The 13820-nt window shown below is 37.8% G+C and overlaps 1 protein-coding gene across 1 annotated transcript; it reads right to left on the bottom strand.

Annotated features, from left to right (window-relative positions):
- Positions 1-10863: 10863 nt before the first annotated feature.
- On the bottom strand, positions 10864-12104 carry LOC121942583 (retinal cone rhodopsin-sensitive cGMP 3',5'-cyclic phosphodiesterase subunit gamma-like). Its single transcript, XM_042485835.1, has 3 exons — positions 12017-12104; positions 11308-11429; positions 10864-11213 (listed from the first exon to the last, which is right to left on the bottom strand). Exons 2-3 carry the CDS (start codon positions 11415-11417, stop codon positions 11096-11098), a joined length of 228 nt encoding a protein of 75 aa, XP_042341769.1. The 5' UTR covers positions 11418-11429; positions 12017-12104; the 3' UTR covers positions 10864-11095.
- Between the last annotated feature and the right edge of the window lie 1716 nt (positions 12105-13820).

The raw sequence follows: 13820 nt of genomic DNA, 5'->3' as shown, positions 1-13820 counted from the left end.
TCCCAGTGAGAAAAAGTAACGATATACTGTAACTTTAGAGACATAAAATAAAAATCATTACAAAAAAACTGTAACTTTTAGTGACTTTAGGTTGGAATGTCGTTCAGCACTGACAAACATTTTAAGGACCGTGTCTGTTCTCTACTTCAATCTAAATTTAATCCATTTAAAAATAGCCTCATATTGTCTGTATCTATGAATAAATGTCTCCTTTAAGATTTTATTTCACATTGCTACTTTAAGACTCTCTCATTCAGGCATTTTCAGACATTTTTACCATCTTTAAGTTATAAGAGCGCTGGCATGTATAGTTTGCAGTAAGGTTGGTGTTTATAGCAGTCCACACAAAAGGATGCTGGACAATGATAAAACAATGAAAAGGAAAGAGAGGGAAGGACAGAAGTGAATTTTAAAATGTTGTATCTGGCCATCTCTGACTCCTTGTGGACGAGTGTTTAGTGTTCAACAGGCTCGGAGAAGAAGCAGTTTAAGTTCAAATTACAGGCTCAGTCGCTCATATAGTTGGTGCTGCTGCAAATAAACAGAGCGAACGTGATGATTACAAATCACACAGTGGCAAGAAATAAAACATCAGACTCGGCTGAGCGATGTGTTTTCTCTAAAAGGCTTGCGGTGACACTTGATCTTTTTCAGGAAAACTACAAAGCTATAAAGTTTGCAAATACTGTCCAGCACGTTTTACCAGGTAACAGGTTAATCCGCTGTCTTTTTTAAATTTGTGGTGGAAAGTCAAAAATTAAATCAGAAAATAAAATAAAATAAAATTAGTTTGTGTTAAACAATGAATAAAAATAAAACAAAGCAAAAGTGGTCCCAGCCGATGCTCCTTAAGTATGCATGCAGACAGTGAGTTTAGTGGTGAGATCAGTGATGTAATGCAGGTAAAGCTGAAGCTGATGGATTACTGGTATTTACATTGCGGCCAGGTTAAATCAGTCTCAATTTTCATCGCTTACACAACCTTTAACCCTGTTAGGCTTCGACGCAGCCTCGGACGCTGGTGCTGAGCTTCTCCTCACACTGACACCGTCATACTTATGCAATGTGCATGATGTGGAAACGTCAACATTGGTCATGGAGAATTAGAAACACTCCAAAACAGGATGCGCATTAAAGACCATAAAACGAGAAGAAATAATTTAAATAATTAATTTTGCACTAACATACTGCATCTACTAGAAAAGACGAAAGAAAAACCTTAGGAGCAAAACAACACACTGTGAAATATATCATTGAAAAAAAGTGAAATATTTGTATTGTCTAAAATAATATAAGATAATATCAAAATTGTCTCAGATATTTTTTCGAGTGGGTTGTTTGGTCTGGAGAGTCAAACTTGCTGATCCTGGAGGATTAATATGATGTGGGTCACAGTTACTGTGTCAGCTGCGCGGGGGTGTTTGCCGTATGGATTTCATGTGTGGGTTGGAAACAGCTGACAGGCTGCCTGATGGTGATGTCAGGGGGCCACCGAGGACGGGGAAGCCCTCTGACACATTAATTACCCATACGACACTGTATAATCCTTCATCTCTGCGGGGGATACATACAGAATCTGTGTCAGACAACACAAGTACACAAGGTAATACACGGCCCAAAACGGACAAAAAACATGAGGTGACCCTGTAAACTACAGAGTGCCGACAGCAACTGATTTAGTATGTAGAGCAGGAGCGTCTGCACAGGTTCGGTCAAACAAAACAAGACTTTCACTTATTGATGCAAAATAAAAACTAGATACGGGATCCCAAGATGGGTCCAGCGGAGTTGCTCATCTGGTGCTTATGAACAAAAAAAGTTTCTAGCTTCCAGTTTAGCCTCCAGGGATGCGGACCACCGAATATGACCAGTAGTGATTCTCCTGCTGGCCCCAATCCATGACCTCCCACTCAGCTCAAACTTTTTAAAGTTTTAAAGATAAAAAAACCTCCATGGTTCAAAAATTCTGAATAGAAGGATTCATAATTTACTTTGTTCGCAGTTCGAGGTGTCCTGTCAACAGTTTCACAGACGTCTCTTATAATGGTGATCTATAGGGAAAATGCTTTTTGGGCAGTGGGGGATTTTTTCGCTGCAATACAGTAGGTGGCCACTGGGAAAAATTGGCAACAAGCCTGAGCTGCCGTCCTGGGGGACTGCTTTCACCTAGGAGATTGCAGTTCATGTCCCATGTGAAACCAAAAGTTATTGTTTTGATGCAGACAATACTGTTACATAATATGTCGCATCATGCATGTTGAAATCCCTTGTGACGCTCCATATTGTTATGAAACTGCAACTAAAACAAGTTCTAAAAATGCTGCATCGCCACTTCCTACCACTCAACAACTACGAAGCCGAAATGTCCCCCATACAGCGCTCATAACGTCATTTGGAGCGCTTGAGATCTCTGCAGTATCATGTTCCTGTTCATACACCACCACTGAGCAATCACGAGCAGCATCACTAATCCTGGGCACACCAATTTACACACACAGCTGTCAATAATGATGTCAAACCTGCTTTTTTATAGCATCAAATAACAGTTTAAACTTCTCGGAGAAGTGAATACTTGAACGAACAGCAGGGTAACACAAACTAAATAAAATGAAAAAAAACATGTTCGGTGTTTGATGTGAAATTTGAGTTTTTAGTTTGGCCCACGTTCCATTCAAAAACATGGAGGGGGCGGGATTTATGACCTATACTGCAACCAGCCACCAGGGGGCGGTTGAGATGTTTTAGCTTCACTTTTGGAGAGCCGTAATGTTTTCCATCTTTATATACAGCCGATGGGTTTACACGTCAAACTGTGTACAGGTGTTGGGGAGTTAATAGTGCATCAGTTGTAAAAAGTTGTATTAGGTGTTCTGTAGCTCCAGGAGGAGCTTTGTGAAATTTGGCAAACTGCCTCAAGTGATGTCACTCGAGTCAGCATCGGTTAGGTCTGAAGACTACAAATCTGAAAATAAAAATTATCTGCAAGTGAAGAAGTGACCTTACCAGGCCCCTGTAGCCTGTTGCTCATCTCTGCATTAACTGTTGAACTGTCGGTGGTCATGTTGCATTGTGGTTAATGTAGGCTGCAGATTTTGACAAGGAAGAGGAATGTGTGATATAAAAAAAGATGATGTCTCTGGTTCTGCTGCATTGAATTGGATCCATTTTTTAAACTTTTCATTGTGACTCTGATGTTATAGGAGTGCATAGGTATATAAAGTAGCCTACATCAACATTACACTTGAATATATCAGAATCATATATAACATAGAGTATACCAGAAGCTATTGTATGCATCAGTTGCACATATGTTGTTGTATTATAAAGCCATTATATTGGTTGCATTAAGTGCAATATTTTAAGATGTGTGAAATTGCACAAAATTCCATGCAGACTTCCTCTCATTGTGCACACAGCAGTGTTTAAATATGACCACTAATGCATGATCATATTTCAAATAACACCTTTTTCCCTCTTATTCTAAGTGAATGAATTTGGATCAGGGTTAGAGGGATAGTGTTGGCTGATAAAACTCACACACAGCACTCAGGCACTGTATCAGGCTGCACTGACCCATATGGACGAGTCCCAATCCTGTTACAGCCTGTAAGCTGCCAGCTCGTCAAGCCTCACAGTGAAGAGTCGAACCTTCATGCCAGAGCAAACAACAAAGTGGACAGGAAACCAGCGGACAGTACCTGACAGGCGCCTGAGGGATTCCTGGTTGTGCATTGAGCTTTCTGTGTACTGTCAGACTTCAGAGTTGTTTTTGTTTTGTCTGTGTTGGAAACCTGCCCCTGGGATTTTACAAGGATTATATTTGTGATGTTAGACACAGAGTCTACATGTTGCAGTCACAAACCCATGGGCTTTGCAGATCAACTCCCTCCTTCCAAGAACTGTATTTTAAACCAGATACACACGGCATGGTTTGTGGGTGATTTCCTGGATGCATAGGTTGCAATTTGAGGAAAGATTTGGCTCAACTGGCCGCAGTAATGTGACCCCACACTGTGGTGCATATGCACTCATGACATATGCAAAATGCTTCTTAGAACTGTTTACAATTCATATTTCAGGTCGATGAGCTGAGCTTCTGCCGGTCTCTGAGACTCACTCCTGATACTGCAATGATACTGCAGTTTATGTACAAGCAGCTGAACTACTTTTCAGTCAGGAGAGCAATATTTCTCACTCTGTACACTGGAAAATCTGATACCTACTAAAAAAAACTGAAATTGTGGCAACAGTTTGCAAAGATTTTATTGATTTAAATCAACATGTTTTAGTTTTAATTAAAGTGAACATTTATATATTTGGTTACACAGCTAAATAACTTTAACTTAATTGTGTTAAGTATATCCATTCTTTCGTTTTCATCATCAATCAGTTTCATATCATCCATTTTCTACATTTCTTTTGTATGAAATCATGTCTATTTTATCATAAGATTTCACAGTATAAATTATGTCGAAGGACTTAATAAGTGGTGAGTGAACAGATGAAAAATAGGGGTGAAAGAAAAGAGTGGCGGACTGACTTTAATTTGTTTGTATAAGGAAAAGGAAGACCAGCTTAATTGAGGAACATCAAAATACAACGTAGCTTCAATAAGCGGTTCATATCCTTCAGTCCTACGAAGTAGCGACTCACGCATAATGTTATGTAGGGTACTTAGTGTAAAGTTATGCATTTTACGTTAAGTTACATCCTTTAAAATGACTGAAGTTCAAATGGTTCTGTACACCTGTCTCCAGGGGAAAGTCCCATGTTTGTGACCTTTCCACCACCCATACCTTCCTCCTCATGAGACAGCTTCTATCTTTCAGTGAATTGGTCACGTGATTGCAGCCTTCCAAAAGATGTTGGCAATACACAAATTACTGGCTCATGATTATACGGGATGGATGCCGGCTTATGAACATGTACAGATACACATTAGAATAGGACTTTGTGAAACTCAAAATGTTAACTGTACTGGTATTAGTCTATGTTCATCAGACAATATCAACTGTAAAATAATATACATAAATAATATATATAATATTAACTGTAAAATAAAAAACAAAGTATATCAGTATGCCTGAGTCCTTAACTTTCATATCAACATAGCCTATATACTACAGCGGCATGATCAAATCCCTTAAAATTCAGTCAGGGATTTTGGTTTTGATATGCCACCACATTTTTGAGCCTGCAGAGTTGTTTCCATATATTACATTTTAAGACAAAAAAATGCCACTTTAAAGCATCACAACTGCAGTTATCCGATGAGCATGAAAGGGTCACCATATATTTACATCTTAAAGAGAAATCTTCAAACCACATGTAGCCTGATAAAGATTCTAAACTGAGTCATTTGAAATTATATTGAAAATTACAACAAGACAAAAAACACGACGCAGTAGGCAGCAGTTTGAGTGGCAGGGTGGTGGTGACTTATATCTGTGTTATTTGAACTGTAAATATGTGATTTCACTAATCCCATTACAGCAGTCAGAACAGTCAATATATCTCAAAGAAAATAATGCAACAGATATACGCCATACCTCATCCATACCTCGGCCTAAATAAAACACCAAAGCAGTTCTAAATTGTTTGTGATAGCCAGATATGTATCTGAGCATAACGAAACTGAATGTATAGGTGTTTAGATAAAACAGGGACACAAAATAAGCTATACAGTGTGATTTAGTCAAGATGATTACTGTGCATGTGCGTACTGTGACTTTGCAAAGTCTAATCCCACAGCCAGAGAGTAAAAATAGAAATTAGAGGATAATTTCACTCCAGGTACCAGGTACACTGGTGCAAAAATGTTTAAATAAACTAAAAAAAACATAATGCACATTAGTCATAGCTCGGAAGGTTTTTAGGTTTTTGTTACATCCACTCACCTCTGCAGTCTGTCTGTATTTGCTGTCATAAGAAAGACATCACTCTGGTCCACCATTATGATCTGATTCTTCGTTCTCCCAGTAACCAGCAGATGCAGCTGTTGCAGCTCTGCACGCCACGCTACAGCCACACTAAAACTAAGGAAAGACAAGAAAATTGGAAAAGAGTGCTCTCGTCAGCCCTGACTGATAGTTTCTTTTCTGAGATGACACACCAGGTGCATTGACAAACAATGAAACAATTAACGCAGGAAAGACTTAATTATCTTACATGGCACAGTCTTTAATCAGCCTACAAATGGAAATTATGGAAAAGTATGTTGTTTTTTTTCACCTGTAATCAGTGGCAGTTACTGAAAAGAATTATCTGTTTAAGAGGGAAAACATTTTGTTGTTATTAGAGAGTTTGTTGGTTTTACGTTATCCATACCTCTTTAAATGTCAAAAATTTAAGAGAAAGCCAAAGGTTGGAGACCACCGCTCTACAGAAAGTTGCTGAATTGGCTTTTTTTACATTTCCCAGAATTGGAACCACAGCAATAACAAAGAAATTATGTGAAATACAGATAGAATGCAGCAGCAGTAAAGACACTGAGATGCTCAGTTTGTTATTCAGATTGGATCTTTTCAAAAATACACAAAAAACCATTCAACCATCTATTTACCTGAGCCTAAGTTTTTTGTTCAGTCCACATATTAAGTTCATAAAATAGTCCTTAAATCCAGCTGTCCCTTAATATCTCACCCACCTAGTATTCTATATCAAGAAGCATCCTACTGCTCACTATCACCATTGCACCAGTGAATCACGGCCCCTATAATAAAATAATGCAAATTACAGCAATACTCCACTGTACTAAAGACACATCTAATCTGCAGTTATTCTGGACTTGCACACTTTGCAAATAACCATCACTCAGAAGAATATAAAACATTTTCAAAATAAGACCCACAAGGCCATAACTAAACTTCACTTATAAACTGTACCTTTAAAATGTATACATCACAATATTGACACTAACATATATATTAATATACATAATATTGTATTACAGTATTTACGAGTTGCGAGCACATACACATCCCTCCAAAGTTGTCATTTTGAGTGGGGAATTGAAAAATTTCTATGATACACGAGTTGTGACGTTTACATGACTTTCAGGGCAGCAGAAATGACGGAAAGCATGAAAACAGTGTCAATAATTGACAGTAAAATATATATATATATTTAGTTATTTTGTCCAGGTAGCTATCATTTACTTGTAGTAGTTGCACATTTTAGTGTATTCATCTATTAGCTGCAGCAGGCAAGCAAACCTTTAACTACAAAGCATGCCAGGCGAGCTTATAAACAAATTCAAACGTAAATTACATACCTGATGCTCATCCTATGTGCTGCATTTTGCCGCAGAAGCACAAAGGAGCTCTGTGCTACTTGCTTTTGGTGAAACAACAGCCGCATAATCTACTGCGTGGGAGCCAAAATTAAACAATATGTCAAGTAATTAAATCAAACATCTAGTGACCTGCCTGCAAGACAACACACAGGTAAAACAAACACGTACACCTGCAGCCTATCAGCCAGCACTGAGGCCGAATTTTAAAGTTTCTAAAGTTCAACAAACATGCTCAAAGCAATCTGAAAACATCTCCAGGACACTTTCCCAGGTCAAATTTTGCTTCATTAACTTGAAATTGGTAATTTACACAAACTACTGACTTGAAAAACAGAGATACAATGCAGCAGCAGCATACCGTGTGGGCAGAAGTGTCCTCCATAATACGAACCGGTGCGCAACGCTCCCGTGATGAAAGTTCCACCTAAGTGCTGCTGATTAACACTAATTATCTTCTTTCACGTTATATTTTAAAAAATAAAAAATAACGTGGTTGTCATGTACATTATTGTCAATAATAATAGGCTCTGAAAAGTACTGCCCTGTTAATACTAACACTAAATAACAAAAATAATAGCCTATATTAAAAGTTCACCCAAATTACAAAACATGTTTCTTTTACTTAGAACCCCCAATTTTTCCTTAATTTTTCCCACACCAGTTAATATCGTCATATAAATTATATCAATTCTGTATATATTTTTTAAACTCTCAACAGTTCAAAAAAATTGTATCTTCTTTTTTAAAAAAAAAAACAACTCTTTATATTGTTCTTTTGCTTCATTTATCTTGCACATACCTGCCTTGATGTCCCTTTGCTGCTGTAACAATGTTAATTGTGTGTCCCAGTTGTGGGACTAATAAAGGATTTTCTTATCTTATCTTATCTTGTCTTATCTTATCTTATCTTATCTTATCTTATCTTATCTTATCTTGTCTTGTCTTGTCTTGTCTTCTTGTCTTGTCTTGTCTTGTCTTATCTTATCTTATCTTATCTTATCTTATCTTATCTTATCTTATCTTATCTTATCTTATCAACTAAGAGCCATGTGAAGCCTTTGATGATGTGGAGCTCAGCAGTGTAGTTAAACACCTCACATTTCACTTTTTTCCTTCCATTTCAAACAGTCCTTGTAAAACATTTTCCTCCTGTGTGTTCACCCACTGCTCACACGTCTCTCCCCTCAGGTCTCCGCTAATGAAGTGAACAAAGGTTCTGAACTGATGTTTGCTATATTTATGCCGCATTGTACGAGGCACTGTCCCTTTGTCTGCTCAGTGTTTGGAGGCTCCAACAGCTAATTGGTGCAGTGACACAAATGATATCTGGAGGCCACACACACACACACACACACACACACACACACATTAGCACCACCATAAACGTTGCCAGAGGAGCTGCTAAATATTACATTGAGTAGAACACATCAGCAGTGGGGGAGTAAATGTAAGTACTGAGCTTAAGTACAACTGTAAGATACTTTTACATGAATTAAGTACTTCCTTTTTGTTTTTCCTTTTTGTTTCCTTTCCTGTTACTTTACCTCCATCCTATTCAGAAAAAGATATCACACTTTTTACTTCCCTACATTATTTTGACAGCTATGACTAATAATAACTCTGTCATGATCTGCTGTGATCATCTTCTTGAGGTCAAGTTTTTCCTTTGTTTAATAATATTCTTCAGGCATGCTCTGTGTTTCTTGTTTTAGATACATAAAAAAGTGGAGTTATGTGAGAGTCTTTTTGGGAAAACCATCTTTTGTTAAGTAGTTTCTTACTTCTTCGATAACATCTTAAAGATGCTAGATTTCTGTCAGAGCGGATAACATGATATTTATTGGTGTGTGTTGTGTGTTGACATTAAAACATCTTCTCTGTTAAACTGTCTTTTGTTTGTGGAGAAAAAAAACAATAGATTCAGTTCTCACTGTGAATAAGCTGATTTGGTTGCCATGGCAACACTAGCTTTAGTCATCTTCCTCTTTTCTCTTTCAGCCTCCATCCTTGACACCAGATTTATTTACAATGTGAGTGAATAGTATAACATCTTTAGAATATGCAAGCGTGGGTAAGTCAGTGAGTTACCAAGAATAAATTAAATGATTATGTATTACTATATTATGTATCTTAAGATGATTAATGGAGCAACCAAATACAAAGAGTTAAAGAAAGAAGATGCCAAACTACATGCATGTGGGGCTTTTTCCTGGCAGATGTGTTGAGTGTGAAAAAATTAAATCATTTGAAACATTAGTGTAGCATGTGATGTTAATTATAACCTCTTGAGCTGAGCTTTGGTTTGGTATGCATTTTTAATATCTAATGGCTATTTGCAATAAGTAGGACCATATAAATGTTTTTAAAAAGCATTGTTTTTGAACAGCAAGTTGTTTTTTTAATTAAATCCATACATGCGGACACCAGGTTTATTTTTTAATACTCACAAATGTGTAATGAAGTATAAAGCTGTTTTTTTCAATGCCTCAAAAATAGCGTGTAAAGACAAAGTTGCAAGCGAAGCGACATTTGCTCAGTGTTTTATCACTCTGTGGGTTAAAGGTCACTGTTCAAGTTTAAAATTGTTTAAAAGTGTCCATGACAATGCTTGAACATGGCTGCACAAAAACAAAATAGCAAATAATGCGACATATCTTAAAGCCTTGTGATTGTGAATGTCCTTTTTGTTTGTAGGAACAGTCTGTCACACCTTATTGGCCCAATGTCCCAATGTCCTCAAACCAGTACTTGCTTATTTACAGCTTGTTATTATTGCTAAAATTGGTCAAATCTGTACACAGTAAAAATGAAGTTGACTGAATTTAAAAAGACAAGTTGAATCGTTACAAATTACCCAAATTTGACTTCTCAAATTCAGCTAACTTAGAATTTTTAAGTTAACTCTTTTTAAAGTTAAAAACATATACTAATAATTTTACAGCATATGCCATATAAAACTAAAAGCTTTATCAACCATAAATAAACAAGTTTTAACCATAACACTTCATCAGGCTGTCCACTTCTGTGTCGGGATTGGCTGTAGACTGATTTTGCAGAGCTGGCTGCCGCCTTGTTTCCACATGGATTAGAGTATTGTGTTTTGGCTACCACAAGATGGCAGATAAAAGTGTCCACAACCGAAAACAACAGGTCTAAGTTTAGCAGAATGAAGTATAAGGAGCCACAAACCCAAAACGTAATGTCCTCTCATGAGGTCGCAGGAGCATAAGGACACAAAGACAGATTTTGTATGGAAAATAAACATTTATTGTGTTTCATTGTTTTTCTCTACTGACAGAGTAGATGGATGATCTGTTTCACTGAGGAGTGAAGGGAATTATAGACTTTCTCATAAAAATAAAATTTGACCTAATGCACAACATAGACATCTGCGCATGTTGAATCAGCAGCTTTGAGGAGAAGAGGAGGAAGGAAGAGGAGGACAGCAAAACATTACTTGGACATCACAATAACAGGCAACCAACCTTCTTTCATATTAATAAAATATATACATTCATTTAATTTCTTTTATTTTGCCTCTGTGGAAGGTGCAAGCTCAGGTCCGGAGCTGCGTGCTGACACCACTTGTTTTGAAGACAATGCTGAATTGGTGGAAAGGCAGGGGAAGATAAAGTCCATGAGACGAGAGAGATTTCTCTTTTTCCAGGTCAGACCTCTAAATAATGGAAAGCAGCCTCTTCTCTAGAATACACAAGGACGAAATGTTCAGCCGCGCAGTCAACAGTTGGAATACACGAGGGAAAATGGTAGCAGTGGGGGTGAAGGCGGAGGGGAAGACGGCTAAATAATTCCATATTTCGCCAGGTCGCTGAGCTCCATGTCACCGAAGGCTTCCCATGGGCAGATCACTGTGATGTCTGTGCCGAGACCCTCCATGCCAGGGATGTCGTCTCCGAATCTAACAAAAAGACAAAATAATTATTTGTTTTTACCCGCCCAAAATGGCAAATAAAGAACAGATGAGTGTGTATTTTGTCTTAAAACTATCGCACCCCTTCTGGCCTGGTTTAGGCGCCTTGCTCTTGAAGGTGCGGACGGTCCTCTGCTTGAATTTGGGAGGTGCCTTCTTCTCGGCGGGAGCTGCGACTGCCACATCTGCCATTTCGATTAGTTGCTGATAAAGGAGAACACACAAAATAATTTAGATCATTCCAAATATTTTAAAATGTACTGCTTTGTATTTGATTAAATATAGGACTATTTATTCAAATCTTACACTGAACTGTAACTTCACACAAGTCTTTTTATAAGAAGAAGATATTGCCTTGAAATAATTTAATAAACTGTCTTTTATCTTGCCTAGCTTGCCTTTGCTATCAACCAATGATCTACCCCTTTTTAGAGATCTAATTGCAGTAGATTAAATACAAATTAAAAAAGATAAAAAGATGCAAAGAAAGTAGAGAAGAGGAGAACAACTAGTGAACTTCTCTTTGTTCATCCAAATCCATCAGGTAAAAAGAGAACATTTTTTAAATGAATAAATAAATAGATAAAGGCCTCGAGCAGCACCACCAAGAGAGGCCGACACAAAGGACTCCTCAGTAAAATCCTCAGATCTCATTTCAGCTCCTTTCAGCCACTATACTCAAGAAAAAAACCCACAAAGCCATCAGTCCGCCTGTCTCTCCTCTGGACCATTACATGCTATCAGAGCAGTAAAAACCTCCCTGCACCTAGAGCCGAGAAAATTGCAGTTACCTTTTTTTACTGAAGTCTTAATCAGAGTCTTTCTGACGGCTGCCTGATGAGCACCGCTTGTTTCTTGCTTGTGGTTCTTGTGGTTTTTCCTCTCCCTGTCTGACTCTCCCCTTATAAAGGCCTCCAGGGTGCTAATCCCCTCAGATGTACTGCAATTGTTTAATGTGCCAAGTCTTCTTCTGTAGCAGCTCAGCCACGAATAGACGAGATAAAGAGAAGCGAGATATAAATACGAGTTGCATTTCAACTTGCTGTCGATATATCTGTCAGCACGTGAATTCCAGTGAATTGTGGAGGTGTCATTTATTGGCAGGAGTGAGTGGCAGTAATAAGACGGCTATCAAGCTGAAGCCAAAAAATCTGCTGAGAGATAGTCATTGTCTGTCTGTTTATCTGTCACAGCCCACCACATACACAGCAGGACTTTACCCACACACACTCTACCCCTGTGCATCAAATTCTACACTACAGTACAAGGAACTGCTCATTATGGTTTAGACACAAGAAAAACTTCTTTACAGTAAATGAAGACATTTTGTCATTTTTTTGCATTTGACAACTCTCGTCCTTTTCCCTTTGTTTCTCCTATGATTCATTCCACTCCCAAAAGTAAGTACATTTACTCAAGTACTTCAGTGCGGCTTTGACATGCTTGTGCTTGAGCATTTTCTACTACTGTATACTTCTACTCCATTACATTCTGGAAGGAATTATTGGACCTTTGACTACACTTATTTGACTCTTACAGTTACTTATTACTTTTACGTTTAAAAGAAAAAAGATATGCTTATATGATATGATGCAATCATGGATGGATTACTGAATGGGCCCACTGAGCACAAGTCCAGGGGCCCAAAATGTCAGGGAGCCTCTAGCAAAATGTCAACATGTCACACAAAATTACAGACACAAATCCACAAAAAGATGCATAACAAATACAAAGAGATGCATAACCACCAAGTCTGTGTGTTTTGCTCCTATGTAGGAGAGGTGGTGGGGCCCTTTGCATATCTGTGCCCAGGGGCCCATTGTCTCATAATCCGCCCATGTATGCAGCACTATACTACTAATCTACCCAGGAGTATGAGGTGTCTAAAATTGGCCAACATTAACCAAATACAACATTAAAAAACTCTTTTATGCATTTGTGTGCATAGAAATGTACTGCAGTTTGAGAGGAGTCATTCTACATAATGAGTACTTTTATTTTTGATACATACATTTTGCTGATGACACTTTTGTACTGCTGCTTAAGTAACATTTTAAATCCAGGACTTTTGGCGCTGTACATTTCTGCCAACCAGATATGTTACACATAGACAGATAATGAGACAATGGACCCCTGGGCACAGATATGCTAAGGGCCCCACTGCCTATCCTACATAGTAGCAAAACACACAGACGTTGTAGTGATTTCGCGTCTCTTTGTACAACATAATAAACAAATCTGCTGCGTGTATAAAAAGTACATACTCGTGGTTTACAGAAATGTACGATGCCAACATTTATTCGGGTGACTGGGTTGCTTTAACTTGTCCTACGTTAATTATTTTTCACACTGTAGTATTTCTACATTTACAAAAGTACAGGATCCAAGTACTTTTTCAAATATTAAATGCTACATTTGATGGAATTCAACATGTCTATTTGGAAGAGGGTCAGTGCCACGTGAAGTTTGAATTCTGAGTTTAAAGTCATAATACTTTTATTATTCTCAGAACCTCAAATCACTTTTTAGCATGATACTTTTTTGCAGAATTTATATGTAGATGTTAGTTTTATATATGTAGTATATTTACTGCCA

The sequence above is a fragment of the Plectropomus leopardus genome, chromosome 4 (assembly GCF_008729295.1).
Source record: "Plectropomus leopardus isolate mb chromosome 4, YSFRI_Pleo_2.0, whole genome shotgun sequence".
NCBI lineage: Eukaryota > Metazoa > Chordata > Actinopteri > Perciformes > Serranidae > Plectropomus > Plectropomus leopardus.
Note: the sequence above shows the minus strand (reverse complement) of the source record. Positions and strands in the feature narration are given on the sequence as shown.